The sequence below is a fragment of the Apteryx rowi genome, unplaced genomic scaffold, assembly GCF_003343035.1.
Source record: "Apteryx rowi isolate R43461 unplaced genomic scaffold, aptRow1 scaffold_19, whole genome shotgun sequence".
Lineage (NCBI taxonomy): Eukaryota > Metazoa > Chordata > Aves > Apterygiformes > Apterygidae > Apteryx > Apteryx rowi.
In genome coordinates, this window is record NW_020448196.1 from 5,192,503 (window position 1) to 5,218,180 (window position 25,678).

The following is a 25,678-nucleotide window of genomic DNA, read 5'->3' on the forward strand; positions in this document are numbered from 1 at the left end:
ATGCAGACTGGTGTATTGCTTTTATGATGCAGAGAAAAATAAAATCAATTCACAGCACACAGATAAACAAGAAGCAGCAGCAATTAGCTCAGGCTCTTACAGTGTTCAGSCATCTTTTTTCTAAATCTGGGGTCAGTTTGCCACTTTTAATCAAGATAGATACATTTAAACGGACCTTGTGGTTACTAAAAATAACAGCTGTAAATACAGAACTGATCATGGCAGAGAGGTGATTAAAAACAAGATACAAACTTTATGCTGGCCAGTGTGAGAACAAGGACACTTAATTACCTGTCTTGGTTTTTCATTTTCATTCTCATCTCCCACTCAATGCTGGTAGCCTGAGCCTTCCCTCAGTGTGGACTCTGGTTCTTATCTCACTTTAGTCTGTAATTTTGTCTGCTAAACAGATGCAGAGTATGACAGCAGTTTAACAGAGATGCACATCAAGACTATGGAAACTGAGAAGTTATCTATTTTTGGTAAAACCAAAGTATAAATCCCTAGCATCACAACCAATAACGCAAGTGTGCTGAGAAGCAGCATCAACACGTAAATAATTCCCAATCTGTTAGAACAGATAAATAAGCAGTACAGCATCTTCTGTTAACCACCCCTCCAACTAATTTCAGATATTTCTTATTTGCCAGTTTTTAGACTCTGATAGAGAATTTCAACTGCAGTCTTTCAAGCAAGACTAAAATTAAGAAAGGAAGCCTATTTACAAGGGTCATTACTCTGGTCCCCTTTTCTCTTTTTTAGAAAAAACATATTTAAAAGAGAAGATGTACAAGTAAAGGCATACCCAGAGACTTTTCAGTGCTTTAAAGAGGCACAAATCTATATGGACAAACCACCATGACAACAGGATAGCACATCAGTGACTGCAAGCATATTGTATCCATAACTACAGCATGTCCATGCCATCCCTGTGCTTCAGAACAGAGATGAAAAGTTACAGTTCAGTAATGTTGGCTAATAACTATTTCTTGTAAATGGGAAACCATTTTAGGAAGCTGTGAGCCCGATTTTCAGAAGTAGCTAGTACCCACTTCAACATCAACTTTTGTTATTTTCTTAGTGTAAGCTAAAGGACCAATCCGTATGACAATGATCAGAAGACTCCATCTCATGTAGCTACAATCCAAGAGAATATAGTTGGGGCTGTTCCCCTTCCCTTACAGGGCCACAGGTCCTTTTATTACAAGAAATACTTCTCTCAGAGTATGCATGGCTTTTGAAAGTAACCTCTTCCCAAATGTTGGATCATCTCCTCATCCTTGACCCAAGTGGCTGTATATACTATTTGAAAATAGGAGGTTACAGATTATAGGTTTGTCATCCAGGACAGTATGACCACATGTTAAGATCACAATCTGCTTGTACTAATTCCGATAGATTTGAATTTTAAATATTTTGATTGTCCATATTAACAAACATTAGATACAAATTTCCTCATCATACACTCGCTAGAACAAAAAGGTATCTATCTCGGAAAACCCATTTATGCTAACAATGCCTTAAGCTTTAATACGCAGACAATTCAGTTTTGCAGACACTCTCTGCCGGGGTGGGGTGGGGGGAACAAAACACTTCTTTCCAATCTATCTAGCGATTTACACCTATAACGCCCTGCAGCATATCTATGGGCAATGGAAAGACGATGGTGGAGTTCTTTTCTGCAGCAATGGTGGTCAAGGTCTGCAAATAACGAAGCTGAAGAGCAGCAGGCGACTCTGTAATAACCATGGATGCCTCTTTCAGGGCCCTGGAAGCATTCATTTCACCCTCAGCTGCAATTACCTGTCAAACAAAATGAATGAAATAGAAGATATCTGGCACAATGGTAAACTGTTTCTCTGATGCCTTCAGTCTTAAGTCATAAACCAAAAATATCACTCGCTACTTTGATCAAGAGACTTCCCTTTACTATATCCTTTCACTGGTTCTGCCTTTTCTCTCACTCAGATATAAGCTACTTCTATTTGCTTTCAAGGCCCTGTATACCTATTTTTCCCTCACATTCAGCATCAGGATGCCAGTTTACAAAAGCTGGCATCATAATTCACTCACTTACTGCATTTTCAAGACTCATTCACTCTGTTTTCAAAAAACTGCTTTTGTGATTCCTCCAGCACTGCCTCTCACAAACAGAAGGTATTCCCCATATATACCTGCAAATACTTTTTACTCAAAGTTACGCTTTTTTTTTGTCTCTAGGAAGAGCTTAAAAAAAAAAAATCAACAAATGAACAGTGTATTTCTTACTGGGAAATCCCTTTTTATTCCCTTACTCTTAAATTATGAACTCATTAGAGCAGGGACAGATTTGTGGTCATTAATTTCTTTCATGTGTAGGGCCCTTCCACGTTAGGACAACACAGATAGTTTCTAGGGTATCTATAAAGTAAGCCTGGATAGAAAGGTAGCACTATTTTAACAGGCAGTATTGTACTGGTATCAGTGAGGCAAGTGCAACGTTCCCCTACAGAGTTCTATTGCAAGGGCTCAATATTCTTTTAACTAGCGGGATAAATTGTAAGAAAAAAATCATAAAATAATTAAGCTTCAAAAAAAAAAAAAAAAAGACACAGAAGTTTGTATTTGGAGCATTAACATAGGCTTAAAGACCTTTTCCTAGGTGGACCCCAAAGTTCATAATCACTAGCCCCTCAGTCTAATGAAATTCAGTTTGGTGCTTATATTGTTTTTCTATGAAAATATAAAACAAATTTTATGTTTAGAACCTAAAATTATGTTAGTTAGTGAAACTTATAATTAAGTAGAAGACATAAAAATCAGTCTTAGATATCTATGTGTGTGTATATATAAAATCACACACGTGTTTGTAGGTGAGATTATGTTACATCATAAAATCAGATGAATTTTTCACAGCATTAAATGAGCTATAATAAATCTCCCTTTGCCAAAACAAATTTTTAATATTTACAATGCAAATTCYATTTTTCTGCAGACAGAAACCTCAAAATAGATCATTAATGTCTACCAGAAATCCTAATTTATTAGCTTAGTCTACCAAAAAACCAGAATATTTACCAGGGTTTTTTGGACAACTAGCATTTTAACAGACACTATAGCTGCATCTGTGGAATTCAAAATAAGCTTTCAAGATAGGATTAACAAGCCACCAGAGGAGACAAATTCAAAGGCATAAAACACCTTAACTGAGAAAGCTACCTTGCTAGTCCTAGAAAATATAGCTCTAACTATTCCTGAGGATTTTTACTCCTAGTCTTGAGTATTTAGCATCACCCACTCCCACCCCAGAAGAGAAAAACAGTATCATGACCAAACTGGCCATTGGTCAGCTGAAGGGTGATGAAACCACGTATTACCTCTGTTTTACTTCTCAGATGCAGAAATAGAAAACAAGGTACTTACCTAAAGTCAGGTAAAGTCAGAAGAAAAGCTGGAAATAGTTTAGCTCTTAATTCACTGCAGGCTCCAGCTAATAATCCCAAAATTATTCTGTTTATGATTTGCTCTTGGAGCAGGGTAAAAATTTAGGAATCTAAATTTCTTAAGGAAAGCCCAACTGCGTGATCCAAAATAAAAGCGAGCAAGTACCCAGACACAAATCCATGAAAATCTTGTCCTGCATTCCTATTGACCACAACACAATCTGGCTGAGAATCTTTATCCTTAATACCACCACATGAAATTATTCATGAAGGGGGGGGAGGGAAAGAAAAAAAAAAGTTAAAAAAATACCACCCCCACATGTTGAAGTTATTACCTTAGCTCTTGCCTCCCGGGCAGCTTCTGCTTCTGCAGCCATTGCTCTCTGCAGCTGGACAGGTAATTTCACATCCTTGATTTCCACACGTTCCACCTTAATGCCCCAGTCATCTGTTGCCTCATCAAGTGTGGCCTATTTAAGGCAGGACAATTAAATTAAACCATTCACCTAGCTGCAAACAAATGTCCAAATTTGAAGAAGGACTAAACAAGTGAGTTACCTTACAATTCTTGGATTCTCTATGTAAGGGCTTTAATATTTGCACTACGCTTTTATAATTATCAAAGCATGACTGTTGTAAACTGACACTTTAAAACAGAGCTTGATTAGAAAGGGACTCTGTAGCATCATTGCCTTCAACAGCAGAGTATTGACTTAATGATCCAGGAAAGCCTTCCTCTCCTGTATCCCTCTTCCCACTTATTTGTCTCACTGGTACATAATTGCTCTATTCACTTATGTTTATTATATTGAATGTCATTCCAATAGCTCTCAATAGCTTTTTTTCCTAAAGCTCCACACCCCAACTTGTTTTAGCTTCTAAGTGATACGCCAAGTCCTGATCTGTAAGTTACCCATGGGAATGCTGCTTAACTTAATGATTCAGTGGATTGCTAAGGTAAGGTTCCTCGTACCTGCATGCTGTGTGCAATTTCTTCACGATCGGAGAGAATCTGAGAAAGGTTTTTGGTCCCCAGAACATTCCTCAGAGTAGTCTGTGCTAGCAGGCGAGTGGCGGAGTCAGCATTTGTTATGTTTGCTACAGCAAGGGTGGCATTCTGGACTCTGTAATAAACCACTCCATCTACATTAACGGTCACGGAGTCCTTGGTCAAGATCTAAAAAGCAGTAAGGAAAGCATATAATAATTAAGCAGAATGATTATTGAATCTAATGATAGTGACATGCTTGTCTCAGTAGACACAGTCCTAATTTTACCAGGGTAAAGCAACTGTCTTGGAAAAAAAAAACAAAGTAGGACTAAATATGGGATAATAACACTTCTCATTGCAAAATAAATTCCATTAGCATTGCCATAATATGATATATATAACTCACTTCAAATTCACAGAGGGATTTGCAATTCATGCAAGTGACAAAAGAAAAAAAACCTTCAGAAATTATTCACACCAAATCACACATGGTCTTTCATCTGGGAAACTTTGCTAGCTTCATAATTACAGGTTAGTGTATCATAACCAAGTAGCAAAAAAATAGTCCATTTCAGTGAGGCTTCTAATGACAGATATCTAAGGGGCAAGTTGACTGCACAGGAATTCAAGAGGGTTGCATAATTAAGGACCAAGCTCCAAGAATGTTAAAAAAATTGAAAGGACTAACACACCAAAAATTATTTTGTTTAAATGCAGAGATATGGGACCATTCCATTCAAAATGGGCTAAATGACATTCCCTAGTTAAAAATGCACAGTAGAAACATTGAAGAAAGGCTAATTCAATGTTTTCTACAGAGAAAGAAGGCTAATAATATGAATACCATTGCAAATACAGGACACCTGAGATTCTCACTTCCATTTAACTTCAGTCACAAGACTATTGGTGACACAAGATGTGTCTGTCTGGGTGTGTCAGTTTATAAAACAAGAGCAAAACAGGCAACCTATTTAAAAAGCAGGTGAGGAAAGAGGAAGTGTATTTCAGCTGCACTTCCAAAGAAGTGCCACAGATAGGAGTTTCCCATACCGCAGGTGCCAATGTCACTGGAGGCAGTTCTCGGTTGCTGTTTATTCTGTAACATGGGAATGATCTGTGCCAGAGACTCTACCACAGCAGTAGCTGTGCAAGTTGCTTTTTAGAATTGCAAAAACTTTATAAAAGGGATCTTGCTATATAATGCTATACCGCAGAGATTTCTGCTCAATTCCTAGCTTGTGACTAATTAATGCCCTGAAATACTGAAATCTGGCAAGTACTTTCCCAATTTCAGAAGAACAGTGCTTGCAGGTACAGAATAAAAACATCTAATCCTTTCTTATTACTACAGGATATTACAGTCGGAAGCTTACTACAATCCACAGATAATTATATCCTGTGTGATACAGCAACCCAAATAAAGCAAGAAGCACTCAGCTGCATGAATCCATTTATAAAGACCACATCTTAACTTAAAAAACAAAAAACAAAAAACAAACATTTTGCAGATTTACTTTCATGACACCTTGAAAGATTAGGATTAGAAGAAGGTCCAGCTTGCTACTGAGATGCACCTTTCCTGACTGGCTGGCTGAAGAGGTTTTGTGTTTTTTCTACTGTTTTACATTCCAATAAAAAACAACATAAAACTGGAACTGCTCATATAGCAATCTAACTAGTATCTTTGCAAAAGTCCTTTTGCTGCCTTGAGCCTCAACTGCTTATATAATTTTTAAATATTTCCCAAAGTGTGAAGTATACTAGTGTTCATCAAGTTAAGAGCCTTAACACTGTACATCCTCAGATATGGAAAAGCATGAAATGGCATTACGTAAAAAGTCAGCTAAACTAATAACAAGCTTTAGCTATAACAAAAGATTAAAAAAAAAAAAAACTGTTAGCACCAAGAACACTTCTCACTTCTCCTTGAAGTTTAGAGAAATAAAGAGCCACCCACATGAGATATTCTAGAAAAGACTGGAAGGTTTCACTGAAATATAACTTAGCTATTTACAAAATTGGTTTTGCCAGCCAAAGGTCTGGTATAGTTCAGCTGCCTGGGTATCAGCCTTACTTGTGCGTTTAATTAGAAACATCTCTGTTATGATCTAGGAGCTTATTGTCCTTCTTTGAGATACTTCTGATTTAAATGTCACTATATGCTATTAATTGAATATATGGTGATTTCTTAGACAAGTTGCAAAGGAAATCCAACTTGTGAACAACCTCAGGGCTAGATTCAAGGGATTTACTGAATTTAACTCTTGTATGTTAAGCAGAAGATGCGCTTACAAAGATAAAGACAGATATTCTTGAATGTTTAGAGGCAAAGTGACTGAAGAAGAAGGGTACACTAGAAAGAAGCTATCACTAATATTTTTGACTTAACTTAAAAAAAAAAAAAAAAAAAAGTCCCAAAATATGCCATATGACCCTGGGAAGAGGTGTCCTAATCCCATGTCAGAAGATTTTGTGAAGAAGGTATTTGGCAAGACAGAGGGATGTGAGCTACTTGACCTTCAAGACTTATTTGCTTTGTGCTTCCCCAACCTATTGGTTTTAGCAGGCTTTTCACAATAGCGAAAGCTGGAAATCATATTGTACAAATAAAAATATATTTTTGCTTTTACCTATTGAACAACAAACAAACCTAAACCCATATGTATAATTTAATCAAGTCAAAAGAAAGACTGTAGAACTGATGGGTTCACTAATGGTACACCAGCAGCTGCAATCACATTATGTCTCCCAGTGATTAGGTTTCTACCAATTACCCTTTCGACTATACTATGACAGTTACCATTTGTCTAAATCTGCAGCTAATGATGAGCCATAAACTGACTGGCAAATATGACAGGAAACAGATGCACCAGACAGGTTGCATCAAGCAGCTTTGTCTTTTTGCACTAGATACATGGGGGATACAGTTATAGTCATCAACACACAATTGTTCAAGAACTTATTTTTTAGAAGGCTGTTTTTTATTATCTGTTGAGTTGGCATCATTTAATTCAACTAGCTTAAGGCCGTTCAGAAATTCTGCTAAAAAACTAGTTTCCAAGAAAAACAGACTAGAAATATTGGTAATCCTTTTCTGTATTTCTTTAGGACCTCCAAACTAAAACAGAGGATGTTAGATGGAGTATACCTTCATAACGTTCCTGTGCATAGTAGGACACAGAAGAAGCATGTACACTAAACCCATGTAAACTGTAAGACAGTGGGCCATTAACATGCGTTTCTATTAATAGCATTTGGTAATAATTTCATCCCATTATTTTAGCTAGTTTATATATCTAGATAAATTGACATAAGAAAGATCACTGCTTCTTTTCCAGATTTCACAGAAACAATGACAGAATCAAGCATGAAGTCCAGCAGACTTGATTCCAAATCACTCCCATTCCAAATTTTAGACAGTATTATCTTATTTGTTCCTTAAAGGACAACATAATTTGTTTTCCTTCAGGGATCTTGTCTTATTGAACCATAATACAGGTTATATTCTTCACAATACATTGAACCTGTACAAATAGAAAGCAAGAAATCTACATGAAAACGACATGCTACCCAATACTGAGAGGGGGAGAGGAAGAAGAACATACAAGAAATTCTGCAAAYGCTTTAGAAGATACAAAGGCAAGTGCAAACTTACCTCTTGGGGTGGAATATCAAAAGAGATGGTCCTCATATCCACTTTGATGAAGCTGTCTGTGCAGGGCAGGATAAAGAACAAACCTGTACACGAAATCCATCCAACAGGCTGTGACAATGGTTCATTAAGATAAACAAAACTTGCTACTGAAGTAAGCTTAAATCCAACCACTGCAGCTGTATAGGTCTCTCTGCCATAAGCTCAGCAGCATGTGTCTTAATGGCTTTCACATTGGGATAAGATTTAAGACTGTTGCTGAGAAAGTGTTTTATTCAGGTCTAACTTATTTAGGGAGCTATAATATTTGAGGAAAAACCAGAACTGTGTTATAGTTAATTTTGAAAATCAGCTCCCACATAGTAACTGGTGGCGCCTAATTCTGGCAGGCAGAACTATCAACCTCTTTTTGTTCTGGTGTATCACTGTATTTCTTCAACACTACAGCAATGTGAAAACATTCCAAAATTTTGAGGAAAATGATGGAAGAATTTACTGCCCCTTTCAGTTACTTTGCGCTGCAGGAACAACAGCTGAAAGTAACATTCTTTCGGACCTCATCAGAATTTCCAATATACAAAGGCAAGTTTTCAAAACTATCACACAATGGCTTCTATTTCTTTTGAAGAACAGTGAGACTTTCAAACCACTTGGACTTTAACTGAAGCACTAAGCTTCTTTTTAAAAAAGGCACATTTGATGTCATTATTTTTCTTTTCACATTCTGCACTTTTGAATCTACCTCAAGAATAAGCATTAACTAAGGAGATTTGGGTAAGACTCACAGACAACTAGTTTACTATCTTCTCCATATAAAGCAATAGTATCTTCTCACTGGGAGTTACAAAATTCTTGAGAAATACATTCACTAGTCTAAATACAATATCTTTACACAGCTATTATTTTGCCAATCACTTAATTAGAACAAGTATTAAGAATGCTGTACAGGACCTACCTGGTCCCTTTGCTCCCCCTTTTAAGATGCGTCCAAGTCTGAAAATGATGGCTCGCTCATATTCCTTTATAATCTGTAATAAAAGTCAGATATCATGCAGGGGTTTTCATAAGCCCAGAAGCCATATTATGGATTCCAAACTACCTATATAATAGTCTAAAAAGTCTCAAGTCTCATATGTAACATGCATTATATTTCATTTCTACTTTGGATGCTTCTGAGAATTTTAGCCTAAACTCTATTGTCAAAAGCAAACAAAAAAAAAAAGCAACAGTAAAGAGAATTTTCCCCAAAAAATATTCTTCGGACTGAGGCACCATCTGTCAAGAACAGAAGCAGCAGCAGCTTCGTCTTGGCAGGACCGAACGCTAAAAACAGCCATCAGGAATGTCCTGGCAACAAGATGACAAATTGCAGTGGATGTGATCCAGCAGAGATTTTCCAGCTCTAATTCTGATGGGTTATATTAGCTGAAACAAAGCAGGAGTTATTTCCTCCATTCTGAAAACTGGAAAATATCAAGCTCAAGTTGATTACAGATGACACATTCTTCTAAGAATCTGTCACACACACACACATACATATACTTACATGTTTATATTATATACCTTATGTTTACACACACACACACACCCTCCCCCCCCAAGAATCAGTCCTCCAAGATTAATAACTAGTTCTTGCAATTATTCTGATCTTCCAAACTAGTTTATATACTAATAAAAACCGTGTAGCAGTAAAGATGCCAGTGTAAACATCATTATGACTAAAATACTGTAATAACACTTTTGGTTTTGGTTTGAAGATTAATGCACTGAAATGTTTGGGACTGCTATATACTCTCTGCTACAGTCCAAGAAAGAACAGAGTTAGATTCACTTGTATTTAAAAAAATAAATAAGATGGTGAACAGTAATAACCACTAAGAAGCATCCTGCATTGTTTAGTTTTAATCCAACATGCCAGTGAACAATTACCTTTATGCACATCCAGATTGATACAGGAAATGTAATAATAGTGAAAAAAAGTGAAACGATCACCAGAATCCATCCACACAAACCAAGGCCAGTATTAGAGTCATCTGGAAGAGAAAAGCAGAAATTAAGATTTTAAAACTAAGCATTCCTGTTAAATATACCAATGTAGTTGCTTTTTCTAAGTTGAATATCCCTTGAAATAAGTCATTGTTAGGACTACTACTCTGGCCAAACTCACTAGGTTAGGTCAGAAGTCAAATTACAAGACAAATTCTGCTTTGATTTCCACTGAAGTCTCTAGAAGTTGCTGAAGGCAGAATGTGGTCCAAATAATATTCACGCAGAATTGCAGTATGCTTTTTCATAGCCACACCTGTAGCTAACAGGTTTAAATACACAGACTCTCAAATACCTCCTTTTCCCCAATTTTCTCCAGCAGAATGATCAATAAGCAATAGTAGAAATCCTGTTCTTTCTAAACACACTGTATAAAGAAGTCAGAGCAACATTTACTAAATAACGCGCAAGATGGAAATACCCTATGGCCTATCAAACTCTAGTGATAGTACACATAAAATTTGATTTCTGTTCCAACTGTCATAGAAAGATCTGAGAAAAATCACCATTCCCAATTCTGCTTTATCTAGGAAGCAAGATAAGATGCAGCACAAGATTAGCTGGCCACAAAAATAAGGCCTCTATAATAAGATCTCTATAATAAGAATTTCTTGGAATGCTTAGTAGCAAGCAATAGTTTTCTGTCATTAAATGATATTTCTTACCTATACCAAATGAAGATATTTTCAGAAGCAACAAAACCCAAGAGCTAGTGGTTTCAAATACTACAGGGCTAGAAAAAAGCAGAGTGTCATGAGAAAATACAGACATGCCATCGAGCATTCATAAGGCAAAAGGAAGTTTCTTATCCTGCCAGCTAAGACTCCCAACAAGCTGCCAAGAGCCCGCTGTCAAGCAGGGAGATCCCAGACTGAAACAACACTCACAATTATCTCATTCCTAGTAGGGAGATTAGAAAAGTGATACTGAAACCCATCTTTCTTCACTCCATCCTTAAAAAAAAAAAAAAAAAGCTCAAAATGCCAAGAAGCATCTGCAAAGCTTAGGAGAACACAATTTTCACATTTAGATGAAAGAATGTCTCTTTATGATCACACTTCCTGATTTTGCTGAACTGCAAATACACAGTCATTACCTTAACTTGATCAACATCACAAATACTTAAAGGACAGGAGCCTTATTATCTAGTGAACTGCGTACAGTAACTTCTTTAAAATAGAAACTGCATTAAAGAATCTACAAGTTTCAGTTCAGCTTCACCTGGAGTTACATAATGGACTGTGTTCTACATTCACTAGACATTTATAATTCATTTATTATTTGTACAACAATATAGGCCAAAACAAGTCTCTGAGTCTCCACCCTAACAGTTATTTTAAGTAGAACCCCTTTTATAGTAGAGCAAAATCTCAATTTTGAAAAATATCCATTGATTTTAACAGCTCCAAATACATGAGTGAGCATTCTGGGGGGCTGGGCACCCACAACTGAATTGAGCAAGAGCATATATGCCTTGGATAAAGAGGGAGGCAAAAGTTGAGTCACTAGATATTGCTAACCTTGAAAGCAAGTAATAGTATATACTTTGCAAATTTCCATCCAGAATATTTGACTAAAGTAATAAAAGTCAGCAAGAGGACTAGGAACGAATATTCCAACTTCCAGTCCTCTTTTCCACAGATGGTGAGCCTTAGAGGGCCTAGCCTTTCAAGAAAGGGTGAATTTGGAGAGGGAGGAGAATAGTAAGTTTTGACTCACATGGTATCTTGAACTTCATAAAGTTATTCAAGACTTTTGAAGGCAGTTGGCTATCTTTTCTGTAATTTGTATCCTTCACTATAATAACCCTCAAGAATGTGTCATATCAGAGCATTTTAAAGTTTCTCTATGGAAAGTTAACTCAGGATATTGCCACATAAAGTTACTGCTACATAATGGAATACCAAATAGCCAGGTCTTCCGTGAAAGTCAAGGAAATGTAATACCCATACATATCGGTATTAAGCAACTGCCAGCATTAAGCAACACTTGTAGGCTCATTACTGAGGAGAACACATTCTTTTCATTTTGCAAGAAGATATTAGTCCACCTAATATCATAAAAAGTATTCACAATGTACACAGATAAGGAAGAAAAGTCTCCCTCTCTCTTTCACTAACTTTTGTAAAGCTAAAGGAGTTAAAGATCCACTCTACAATTCAATGTCAAGGCTTCAACACCACCAATTTCTCTGCTCTTAGTAGAGCTATAGCATTAAAAAGTATTATTTACACATCCGATTCCCTGATGAACATGAAGGTGGAAGTTAAACCTCAAATAACGTAAATTGTCAAAATTTCAAATAAATGCACACTTTATTTAGCAACAATAACTCTCCCATTAAACAGTATAACTCACAAGATATGTTAGAGATGCTCTCTCAAAAAACACATATGGAATACAAGAAACATGCTTGAACTATATGAAATGAGCTTTTTTATTACTGCAAATTTGAACATCTCTTTCAGTAACTTCTATAACAACTGGCCATTCTTATCAGACCTCTTGGCCAGGTTCATTGATACTGGACCCTAACAGCAGCCAGTTCAACAGCACTGAAGTGAGCCTCGCAAATAAATGCAAAGACAGTGCAGGTATAATACACAGCCTCCGCTGCACCTCTTGTGGATTATACATATCCCTGTCCACTCAGTGTTTACACAGTACTTAAGTGCTGGCTACTGCAGACCTCCTCCCAGCTCTCTTTCACCCCTCATATTGTGCATCTTTTAACAGAGGAAAAATGTAGTATCTTTGTTTTTGGCAGATCTTGGCAAACAACAGCTCTAAGAGATATTCCTTTTATTAAACCCCCAAACAACTAGGGAACTACTGAGAACAGACTTGCAGCATATTTTGTGATCCAGAGGCAAAGCATGAACGAAAAGGTCCGCCTTTAATTTCTTGTCCGTTTCTGTAGTATTCAAGATGAGCTCAGGAGAGCTAGAATGAAAATAAGGAAAATTGCTTTTGTAGCGAGTTGAATGTGGAGACTCTAGAGAACTGTGCTTTGCTTCTCCCTCAGCCAGACTCTCCATGTGACATTTTTGATAATCAAACTCAAAAAGAGGAAATCCAATTTACTCCTCCCAAGAAAAAAAAAAAAGCAAAATCTCATTCATACAACAGATGCATGATCATTAACAATAATTGCTGATATATATTTAAATATTAATATACTATAACGTATGCAGCTGCTGAAAAAAACAATGAGAAGACATAAGATAATGGCTTCAAAAAGACACCATCCAAACCACAGATGATGTTACAAATATGCAGATTGCACTGTGTTTTCACCATTCCTATTGCTGTTGAAGCTGTTCCTGATTTTAGAGGCACTGCAACTTTCAGAGACAGGGTCTCAAAAATGCAATAACGAAAGCAAAAAAATAAATCAATGATTGCATTACAGCAGTTACTATTAATCATAGAACTATTTATCACAGGAATCATGTATATTAAGAAATTACATCCTTTAATGAAAGTCAGCTCCATTCCTACTAATTATGTCAGTCCTGAAAAGATGCTCAAAGCTCCATTTACCTCAGAACAAGCTCAACTCCACCATCTCCAACCATCCCACTAGAATTTTCTCGTAGGTAAAATAAACGAACAAACACACACACACACACACACACCACACACAGCTTAAACTTACAACAGGCTGCTGGTAAGCAAATCAGGGTAACCTATCAAAAATGCAAAAATGCAAAAATTCTTGAGCAACTTCAAGCTTTCTGCACAGTACCACAATCACTTCTTTAGCATTCCTGCTTGTCACATCTCCTGGAATATTATGAAATTTATGTATTTTTAAAAGAAAATTTCACTAGTATTTCCTAGTTTATTTCCTTCCTTTATAGGAAGGAATGTTTGTTTCATACAAGACGGATCTCCTATGTTTAATTCCTCCAACAACTCAGTCATCCTCTCTGGCATCATCACTGCCATATGCACATGCAGGGACAGCAGTACAACATGAATTTGGATCACTTGACATTAACAGACGAAGAGGATCCCTTCAGGTCTGGAGATCCAGTGTTCAAAAAAATTTTCTAACTACTAGAATAAAAAGAATGGAAAAAACTCCACACCCTAGAACTCACTTAGTTCAATAAAAGTCAATTTAGTTACAAAATAAGGGTACAGATTTACCCAACACTACCATGTTGATATTCAAAGTTCCAGAAATGGTAATTTGTTTTAGATTTACATACGTTTAGTTTCCTTAAGAGGCTTTAAGTTTATTTTAAAAAGAATTTAGAGAATTGCAAAATATGATGTCATTCAGCGATGACCTAGGCCTCTGAAAATGGGCAAGAATTGTTTCTACTCTCAAGCAATTCACAGCTTTCATCTTTTCTCTTAGAAACAATGTCAAGTTTAAGATTGACTGAGCAGATATATGCATAATAACTGGCTGTCAGAATAGTATGCTAAAGGCAGCATATGTGGAATGAAATCAAAATTTTTCCATAACAGTGAGAGATTTTAAGTTAAATATAAAAAAAAACCCTGATTCTGAATCTGAAAATGTGCATTTGAAGTAGCCATACCAACAAAGGAAGATGAGTAATAAGATGAGCCTAAGAAGAAATCAAAATTATTTGACTATAAATAGTATTAGTATTCTAATACTTTATTCTAATAAATACAAATGCTTAATAACTTCTCTTAGCTATTATAGCTATCAAGGACAGCTAAGTTTTCAAAGCAACTATTAACATAATTAAGCCTTGCAACCGCTCTGTAAAGTAAGTTGTGGTAGCAATTCTCCATGCAGCAGATGGTGATGAGGCACCAAGAGCAGGAAGTCTGTTTTTTAACTAGTAGTAACTCTGGCTTCTCAACTTCAGTTATCTCTAGCTTGATTCTCTAAAGTGCTAAACACCGTCATATACTCCAAAGCTTAAATTCATCCACTCCCCACTTTTCTCACCCTCTAGCAATGTTCTTGCTCTTTACTATTAACACATCCAATTCTGGGCTCCGCAATGTAAGAGAGACATGGAGCTACTGGAGAGAGTCCAGTGGAGGGCTACGAAGATGATTAGGGGACTGGAGCATCTCTCTTATGAGGAAAGGCTGAGAGAGCTGGGCCTGTTTAGCCTGGAGAAGAGAAGGCTGAGAGGAGATCTTATTAATGTGCACAAATATCTAAAGGGAGGGTGTCAAGAGGATGGAGCCAGACTCTTTTCAGTGGTGCCCAGCGACAGGACGCGAGGCAACGGGCACAAACCGAAACACAGAAAGTTCCCTCTGAATATGGGGAAAAACTTTTCTGTGAGGGTGACAGAGCACTGGAACAGGTTGCCCAGACAGGTTGTGGAGTCTCCTTCTCTGGAGATATTCAAAGCCCACCTGGATGCGATCCTGTGCAATGTGCTCTAGGTGACCCTGCTTGAGCAGGGGGCTTGGGCTAGATGATCTCCAGAGGTCCCTTCCAACCTCAACCATTCTGTGATTCACAACTCACAGCTGGAACTTAATCAGAGAAATTTTATTTGTGGAGAGTCTGTGGAGAATAAATTCTGTCTGTCTTTAAAAAATAAACCACAAGGAGAGAGAACATCAAAAACATTTTAATTGAATTAGCCTTGGACATCTTTAAGGCTGACTGGAACAGTTGCTGTTATTTTAGCAAGAAATTATCACTTGGCTCATTCAACAATATTAACAATTTATAACAAACACCTAGTGCTGGGGGCTGAGATAAACAGGAAGTTATCTTATTACTGCTTTAGGTGTGGCATATCCTTCACTCACAGATCGTTTTTTCTAGGTTAGATTAGACAATCTGAACAAATACTTCACTGTCAATAGCAAGAATGTTCTTCTCCTAGGTGCTGCAGTGGGAAAGAACCTTCCTCCGCTACCATGCATAACCCACCAGATATAAAAACAAAACACATATGGGAGATTAGACTGGACTGAATACAAGGCTGACAGTAGCAGGGACAAATCTCCACTTTCATGCCACTAGCTCCAATCCAGGACAGTTAGAGAATGATGCAATTATTAGCAAACAGTTGAATAACTGTCATATTAGTACAGAATACTACTTTTGATGAGAACTCAATGTTTCTTCAGAGTATCTCAAAGCATTTCACATGGGAGATGTCCAAAGTTATGATGTCTGATTAATCAAATTATTGTGTCTAATGCCTGTTTAGGGTGTAGATACTTTATTATGTCAAAAATAATTGCCAAGCAGCTTTAGCTGCCAAAACAACACAAATCACACAATAACTACAGAAAAAGTACGACGAGTAGTATGTAAGCTTGCAGAGTCACAGATAAGAAGGTTAGGATCAGAGAGACCACTGCTAGATATTAATAACTAACATACTTATAGAATGAAATGTAGATCCTTTCCAAGGATACCAGAACTAAGCATGTGCCGTTCGGCATGGGGCCCAAACAGATCTGAGTTGTATAAATATCAGTAGATTACCCTTTGTAGATAAAGCAATCTTACATAAACATTTCCTTCTCCAGTTGCAACTGACAAAAGGCAAAATAAATCATTGCTTTTCTGTAATCTGTTTCTGAATATCACATATTAAACAGAAAAATGCTGCAGCTTCGAGTGATGACTGAAGTTGAAACTAATAGTTACATTATTTTAGTGCACTTCTGCAAATCTTCTCGACTGATACTACATTTACATCTATTAACCAAAAAGCCAATAAACACTAGACTAACTTCTGCCTAGCGTAACGACTGCTACAGATCTAAGAAGTAAAAGCCAACTACAGCTTCACTGCCCAACTTGAGAAAAATAATAATATAATCTTTTCCTCCAGTCACACCTATCTAACACTTTGCTCAAGTCGAAGGCACTAATGGTGTAAACAATCAGTCGTCAAACTCTTTCTGTTCTCGTTTACAGATACCGTTCCTCCGGGGTTACTTCTGTTGACTAGGCTCTTAATTATTTGTTTAGTTCTGCATCATAGTGATCCACATGAGTCACTGCACAGAGGAGAACAAACCAAACAAAAAACGATTCCCAAAGTTACACAAGCACAACAAAATTACGTTGCTGCTCTTACGCTTTCTTTTCCTGCTAGCTCTGAAACAGGAAACCGCGGCGCTATCTATCAGGCAACACCAGAAAGTTACGGGATTCCAACCACCTGTGTGGCCGGGCCCCGCTTCCCCAGCCCAGCCCAGCGCAGGGCTTCGCCCGGCCCGAGGGCGAGCGGGGGGCCCGGGGCGGCGGCGACCTGCCGCGGGCTCGCTGCGGGCCTCGGGGGAGGACGCGGCTGCTCGGCAGGCGAGGCGGAACCGCTCTCGCTCTTTCTGCCGGGTTAACTTTGCTCAAGGACCAGAAAACTTCGCCCTGCGACAGGGAAGAGGGAAAAAAAAGGGGGGGGGGCGCGCAGAAAGCCGCCTGCCAGCGCGCCGGGAGCCCCGACGGCCGGTGAGCGGGGCCGAGGGGCCGGCGCCGCCCGGCAGCAGCGAGCCCCCGAGCCCGGCTCCGCGCCGCCGCCCCCGCGCAGGGCTGCCCGCCTCACGGGCGGCGGCCCCGCGGGAAGGACCGGACCGGACCGGGCCGGCGCCGCTCCGCTCCCTGCCGCCGCGCGTGACGGGCGGGCAGAGGCGCCCGCGCCCCCCGCTGCTCCCTTACCGTCGTGGCCGTTGGGCCCCCGGCGGGCCCTGGGCGCGATCCCTGCTTCTTTATCGGCCATGGCTGCTGCCGCTGTCCCCTCAGAGCACCCGCCGCCGAGCGAGGGCTGCCACCAGCCTGGCTGTCCCGCCCCGCCGGGCCCGGCCCCCCTCGGCCCGGGGCGGGCGCGGCGCCGCCGTCGTGGCTCTGCCCTAAGGGGGCGGTGAAGCGCGGCGCGGCGCGCGGGCAGCCGTTGGGCCGGAGCCGTTGGAACCGTTAGAGCCGTTGGCGCCCCGCTGCCCCTCCCCCCGCGTTCTCCCCGCGCGCGGAGCAGCCGGGCGGCCCTGAGGCGATGGCGGCAGCGGCGGCCCGGGCGGTGGTTTCCCTCAGCGGCGGCGCCTGGGGGGCAGGGGGCGAGCAGCGGCGGGGAAATGGCCATGGGAAGCAGGGAAGGAAGGGGATCAGCGGTAGTGAGGGAAGCYGTGTTCCCAAGGAGAGGAAGAGGAGCAGGAGTGTGAGAAGGAAAAGGAACCAGAGGGAAAGAGAACAGAGAAAGCAAATGGGGCTGCAGACCCTGAGGTAAGCAGGTCTCTAGTCCTCCCTTGGCGTAGAGAGCAGAGAGAAGAGTTTGAACTGCTGCCTGGCCACACGTTTAGTTTAACATAAAAACCAAAGGTGGTGGTTTTTAGTGGGTAAAGTTTGGTGTCACATGAAAGAGTGAATAGGGAGCAGCTCTCAGACCTGTGGGTTTTAAGCCACAGGCTATTGCTTTTACTTTCAACAGCTCCATTTAAGGAGTGATATTCTAATGAAGTTCTAATTTCTCTAAAATGGGAAGAGAATTAAAAAAAATCTAACAAAAAAAAAGTGCTTTTGAAAAATCCACCTCAAGTTTTGGGTATTCCTGCTGTTATCCCTTAGTTAGTGCAGGACATGGATGGAGAGTTCTCTGCGTGCATCCCATTTTGAAGATGCCAGAGCTGTGGTCTCTGCTGCCTTTCTACAAGGTCCATCCTACAGAAACAAGGTGTGCAGAGAAAAAGAGTATTACACATGCAGTCATTACACAGCAGCTGTCGAAAAGATTGTCACATTTGAAAAAGTTCGAATGTTGAGTCCAGTATTAGGCTGCATTAGGAGCTGGTAGAGAACTAGATGGTTCATGATTTTTCTTTAACCTCTATTCATGTATGGGATATTGATGGTCAGAGAGGGGCACATGCAAGCACAGTGTTGTCACATTGCATTGCTATACTTTATAGGGTGTAATTACTAGCTCCTTTGTAAAATGCTTTGCAATTTATGAGTGAAAAGCTTTATTAGACTGTTAGAGTACACACAGATTTATTGTAAGTACTCATGTTATAATTCTGTGGTTAGGCTCTTTCTTGGAGGTAGCCTGGATTTTGCTTTCCATTATGTAATTATTAAAACCCAGAAGAGCGAAGTTTTTTAGTTAGGCACCATGCACAGGGCATGAGTAGAGCACTGAATGCTGCAGCGTAGACTTGTTTCTTGGAATCTCCAAATGATATGAATGGTGTCAGTGGAAGAGTATGACCAAAACTTTTTCCCAGCATGAGTAAGATACCTAATGAACAGCCTGTCTATTGCTGGCATGAATTCCTGTTATAACACTTTTGCTAGTTGATTTCTGACTGATTAGCAATATAAGAGACCACGAAAATGAACACAAAGACTAAATCTGTCTCAAGATCCATGCGTGACTTTTTATAATCCATTTCTCTCCCTTATCTTTAATTACATGCTTGTGGACAGTTGCTAGTAATGCATTTATGAGTGCTGACACCTAGTGTTCTAATATTGGTAACTCCTTGATTTTTTTGTTTATCATTTACAATTTTGTGTGAGTTTAGCCATACTCTTGCAAAAGTAATCTAAACAACTTTGTAGGCTACGTGTTTAGTTATTCACAGAGTAGGTACAGTGGATAAAACACTACAGGCAAAAGTGGTTCCACCAGCAGCAGTTTTCCTGACCTGCCAAAATTTTGTGAGTGGTGCAGCTGCAAGCTAATGTGCAAGGTGATTTAACTGAGATGTTTCTCTGAAGTTCATGTCATCTCTTTCCTTTTCTCTACCCTGCAAACCATGCATAATAAAGATGGAAGCAAATGCTAAAATGTCCAAAACTGCTGTGCATATTGCACATGGAGGGCTATGCTTTGAAATACGTAAAAGGAAGAGAGAACCTTTCAGCTGTCCCTGTGAGGACTGATAAAGAGCCATTCTTACTCCTGTGTAGGCTCAAGTTGTCATCTCCACACAGTTCTCAAATAATGTGAACCAGCTTGCATTCAACGTGATACCACATTTGAATGCAAATAGTAAATACCATGACATGATAATTAAAGTAGAATTAATGGGATTCCATGAGCTGGTGTCTCGTTGTGTGAAAGGACTTCAACCCAGATCCTAAGAGACCAGATCCAAAAAAAACAACATAACCCAGTCCTTTGCCTTGTTACTTAGAAAATGAATTGCTAAATGCAGTGATGCCTTCTGGGATATAGTCTTGTCTTTTTTTTGGTTGGTATCTAAAGACATATTCACAAAATTTCTTTTAGGTAAACAATCTAAAAGTCATCAGCTGAAAAATTTTGATTACTATCAGTATAGACTTTTTGGATCCTGTTCCCTCATGCTGTAGAAGCTCTTGCTATGTCATGTAAAAATGTGCTTAAAATTTGTCATTAAAAATATTATGATATGATATGGAAGACAGCATGTATGTGAATGGCAGAGCTAAGTCACATTTTCCTGTCTTCCTTCTCAAAACAAAAGCAATGCATTTAGGATAAGTATCTAAGAAGCAAGAGACACAGTCTATCACCCAGTAACTATAAACATATAACAAAGAAATGTATTCCCATCCTTTAATGGAAGAGGTCAAAAGATAGAGAGAGGTATACGTGAAAGCAGCATCAAGTTTAAACTGTCCATGGGAGAACCTCGTAGGGATAACAACAGATGAGGTAATCAGATATCTAATGTTAAAGCAGGGTATGCTGTGATGCAGACAGGTTACTGGTCAGAGCATACATGGCTCCATTTTGATCAGGACACATTCACAGTAAAATGGAACATGACGTATTAGAATATATAGTATTGTGGCTAGTAATAGTATAAAGAAGATGAGAATGACTGCAGTTTTCTCTGTCTTTTGTGCTGACCTTGGGGTCTTCTGGCAAATAGGCTGCTTAGAGTGTCTCGGCATGAATAAGAAGGAAAGAAGGATGTGCTGAAACGGACCTATTCCTGGTTCTGTGAAAACATAGATTAGATATGCTATGATGAACCCCTGTTACCAATACCAAATGTGGCAGTGGAAAAACCTGAGCTGGTGCCAAAAAGAAGATACAATGTTTTTAAAAATAAATATGAATTCAGCATTAAAAAAATTACCATCATTGGTTTACACTGAGTTTCAGCAGAGAAGAGGAAGCATCTATTTGTTTGCTCTATTATTAAAGTCAAAAGCCTGCAACTTAAGACCTTTTCTCCTTCATGAAGTTGGCAATGTTACTTCATCTAAAGCTGTAATAACTTAGTAGTGTCTCATGTACTGATGTACAAATTTATGTTGGCATTTTGCTCAAAGATCAGAAAGCTTTCTATCTAATTTTTAAATGGGACCTCATTCCCTTTCTCTTAATGTCTTTGGATGTTTGCCAAGAAATGGGGAATAAACGGCCGTGGCAGGCAGTGCTCTTGTTCTGTGGTTTATTGCTGCCATCTACTGTTTGCTGCTGTGCACGTCACACCTGTAGTTTCTGGTTAGCCAACATGATAAGTCAACCTCTACTTTTCTTTCAGCTGTGTGAACTGAGTGATGTTATCATGTTATTTAATATAACTTTAGTGTTTCTTAAAATATTGAAGTTGAAAAAAACATGCAGAAATAAAAATGGGTAGCCATAGTAACTCAGTTAAAAGTCTTTTACCACACAACAGTGAGATGCCTCTGTTGATCAGAGTTAAAATCAGAATTCTTCAGGCAGTAAAAGCTCATGAAATACCAACAGACTAGGTATGGAAAGAGAACAGGGAAAGAATGAAACCCTTACTAAATAATAATATCTGAGTGACTCTATCCTCCATAATAAAAACACATGTAATAAAAAGGCAATGTTTAAAATAAAAAAACTGAATACTACAATGGTTCGATGCCTATTAAACTTGCGTATTAAAAAATAATTATATGTAAATGACAACTTAAAAAAATTCTTATACAAGCCCTTCCCATCCCCCCAAGTGATTCTGTATTTAAAAAAACTTCATTGTAAAATTTAATTTTAATTCTCCTCAGGTATCGAGGAGATTGAAACAAAGCTAAAATAAGCTCYTTTGCTTAAAAGTGTGGGAGTGTGTATGTATGTAAGCCTTCCAAAAAGATCTCAGGAACCATGTATCTTTGTCATTTGTTCTGCAAAATAGCAGATGAGAAACTACTGATTTTTGATTCTCAAACCAAGTAATTTCTGAGAACAAAATGCTGTTACTTCAGCCACCTGTGTTTAAGTTCATTGTGATCGCACCAGTGAACTTCACAACACTATTGCAAAATATAAAGAACAACCATGTGTTCAGCTTACGCTTCAGTGGCTTTCATTTTTGCTGTTGATCAAAATTTCAATGGCTTGAATTTTATATTCTGAGGAATATAAATGCAAATGTTACCTTGGCTGAACTTAAGCGGGTGAAAGATAAAATACTACAAATTTCCGCTCTGGTTAAAGTGCTTGGACTGTGTTTGCTTAAAGTTAAATTTCCTAGGGTAGAATGGACTTGTTAGATGGAACAGGAAATGTTTTAGGGGGAAATAGCTAGTGCAAGAGTGTCGGTTTGTAAATACAGCGATTGTTGAGATTATCAAATGGACATTTTTATTCATCCAACCCATTCCTTCCCCTTCCCCAGTTGTGAAGAACTGAAGGAAGCAGATGATTTGTGAAGTTTTAATATTTTCCTTGAAAAATTCAGGTAGGAAAACATATAGTATTTTCTTGTTCTAATTTGTGGTTCAGTAAATAAAAGAATTTAAGAATTTGATTTTGGTCAGGCTAGAAGACTGCAGCGGACTTGAAAATTACTTTATTAATCTCTAGTCCTTATGAAGTGAAAAATTTCTTTGGATTTTGCCTTTATCAATTACTTAAGTCAGTTTGACTTCAAATATGGACACTCCTGTCAATAATAGCCCCTCAGTATTGCTCTGTAGTAAAGCCTGTATTTATGTAATCTTTCCTTGAATTCTAATTTGCCTGTAGGCAGTGTAGGCGGTTAATTAGAAACAGCATTTGTATGAGGCGCATCAACCTTGTAAATGTCTGCTCTTTTTCTCCTCTTCTCTTCTTTTATCTTTTAGGAAAATAGTCTATAATTGGTATGTTTGTGTACCAGATATTGATTATCAATATGTGATGGTTTTTCTTTTTTCTAAGCAGAAAAAATTGAGAGCAGTATACACAGCGGCCATTAGATGTCAGGAAGATATTAACCATGACTGCTACTGACAGCAATCTTTTTTGAAGCACCTATTCAGTGTATTGATTTTTGTCACCCCCGTCTTGTCTTTTTTAAAAACTCTTTTTTATAGTAAAGTTGTAGTCCATAATGATTATGAAATAACATCAAGGTCTATTACCTTAGTTATCTTTGATTCTTACCTAAAAAAAGTTGCAGGAAATGGAATATTTAGCTTCCAAATCCCATCTGGAGCTGCTCATCCTATCCACTAAATTTTATGTGTAACTCCAGTTACGCACACACTCTTCTAAACCCAAGAAGTGTTGTGTGTTGTCAGCTTCCCATAGGGGTTACAAATGACAATCTGGTAACGTGTTTCACAGTGCTTTTTTAATTGTATTTTTCCCAATTTACAATAAATTTTCTTCTGCTATCGTTTTCTATTGGTGTTCACCTTTCATTCAGTATATTTAGAGGTGAACTTAGCTTAAAGCATGTTAGGACATTTACTGTATATTTAGCTATTACATATGTGTTTAAATACTTTGCTAATCGGGGCTAGGTCTCTGGAGGACTTGTATTTTACTTCACATTATGTATTTCCAGTACATGTCTTTTAGTTTTATTCTAAAGAACAGTGCTTGGAATCAGTTTCTCCTAAAACATCTTAAATTAAACAAAACCAGAATGCTAACTAAACAAACATTTCCGACATTAAAACTGTCTGCATTTCATTTAGTTGGATATTTTTATATCATGAGATTATTTCTTTTTGGAGGAAATAGAACATGTATATATTGGAGTCAATAATCCCAAAACAGGAGTGTATTAAAATCAGGTTTCTTTAAACAGAATAATTTCTCCCACATTAAAAGGCACATTGTTTAAAGCATCTTTGAGACTGGGAGGCTCACTATTCTTACGTTGTTTACACTTACAGAATATATATAAAAGACTGATCAGATCAAAACTTGCCCAGAGGGAAGGCTGAGTACTTCTGAATTGGTTTGTATGTATTGTAATGGGAAGTCCGAAAAATAAGGTTGTATAGCAGTCTCGCTCTTCAGTCATTTGCTATTGTTGGGGACATTTGAGCTTTGCATTCAAGTAAAATATAGCATATGTGCATAAGATTTTTTATGACCTAGTATGCTTTCATTATTAAAAATATAATGCAAAATCTGGTCAAATTTTCAGCAAATTATTTTGCTGCCAAACTATTTAAAATGCATTATATGTATTTTAGAAATCTAGCAAATTTTACAAATATTAACTACTTTAAAACTTTCCATAGATCCTGTTAAGGGATACATGGGTCCACAAATACAAATCATACAAATTAAACTGTCTTTGCTAGCAATATATGCCTACATTGGAAATATAATTTCTTTCTGGGGTATTATTCTTATTTCTCATGGTTCAGAGAGGTRGGGGGGTTAGTTCCTTGCTTTCATGACTTGTTGGCAGTCTGAGAGCTCCTCTCATGGCCCTGGAGGAGGTTAGAGCAATCTGTTGCTTCTCTCACCTCACTTCTCTTGTCCTTTGGCTGGATGTGGTGGCGAGAGGGATATTGGAGCCAGCTTTGTTGGTGTTCTGTTGATATTATGTCTATAGAGGAACTTCACCTTCAACAGGAATTGTCAGCAAAAAAAAAAAAAAAGTAACAGTTCTTTCTAACATTATAAAAAATCTGGCTCTACATTTTATTATTACAGTAATTGCATCTATTTTAATCTAAAGCAAGTAAGAGACACTGAAATTTCCCAGAGCTCTCAGTTAGTTTTCTTGTGAAAACTATTTCCTATTCCCTCTGCCATTTCATATGCTAGTCATGTGCGCAAAGGTTTTACTTGTCCTTTCTGCTCTTACCCAGAATTCAGTTGGCCAGCCAGTGCTCTTTTTGATTTTTCAATATAATGATTTCTTTGCTTCTGTAGGAATGGCAAAAGAGAAAAATTGTGTTTAACAAAACAGAAAAAGCCTTAGGTAATAGGAAAAAAATAAACCTACTAGAACAAGTCAAAGTCGTCAAGGTGCCTTAAAGCAGTCACTTTAGTATTCAAGAAACCCAGTCTCAGAAAAAATCCTCAGTATGTCACTCAAAGTAGAGGTTTGTCTCACATTTAGGTAGCCTGGAGTTTTTGGCATTTGTACCTACTGTATCACTAGAATTTAGGAGCAGAGCTGCATCTCTAAGACACCAATATGCTTGAAGGACATAGTTGCTGAATAAGAGAAAATTGTATTACTGAAAGAAAGGATATTAAAGTGCTGCACATTTCACGCTTTTTATATATTTAACAGTTCTATATTTTAAAACTGAATAACTGTATAAGATACTGGATGCATTTCAGGCTAGTGTAATCTAAATCTGATGATAAAAGTAACAAAGTCTCTTAGGACCTTTTATATTGCAAATACACAAATTTCTGGTGACACTGTGTTGTCCAGGGTCACGCAGTGTTT

General features: G+C 38.2%; 1 protein-coding gene across 1 annotated transcript; it reads right to left on the reverse strand.

The window, feature by feature from the left end:
* Nucleotide 1: 1 nt before the first annotated feature.
* Nucleotides 2-17,884, reverse strand: STOM (stomatin). Its single transcript, XM_026062017.1, has 7 exons — nucleotides 17,745-17,884; nucleotides 9,995-10,098; nucleotides 9,021-9,093; nucleotides 8,069-8,151; nucleotides 4,396-4,599; nucleotides 3,758-3,892; nucleotides 2-1,803 (listed from the first exon to the last, which is right to left on the reverse strand). The coding sequence occupies exons 1-7, from the start codon at nucleotides 17,803-17,805 to the stop codon at nucleotides 1,609-1,611; spliced, it is 855 nt and encodes a 284-aa protein (XP_025917802.1). The 5' UTR covers nucleotides 17,806-17,884; the 3' UTR covers nucleotides 2-1,608.
* Between the last annotated feature and the right edge of the window lie 7,794 nt (nucleotides 17,885-25,678).

Excerpts from the sequence above, each read along its gene's own strand:
- STOM (XM_026062017.1), bottom strand. The coding sequence starts at position 17,805 with ATGGCCGATAAAGAAGCAGGGATCGCGCCCAGGGCCCGCCGGGGGCCC. Across the intron at positions 8,152-9,020 it reads AGGGGGAGCAAAGGGACCAG|GTTTGTTCTTTATCCTGCCC; the intron begins GTAGGTCCTGTA and ends TTTCGTGTACAG. Across the intron at positions 3,893-4,395 it reads AAATTGCACACAGCATGCAG|GCCACACTTGATGAGGCAAC; the intron begins GTACGAGGAACC and ends TGCCTTAAATAG.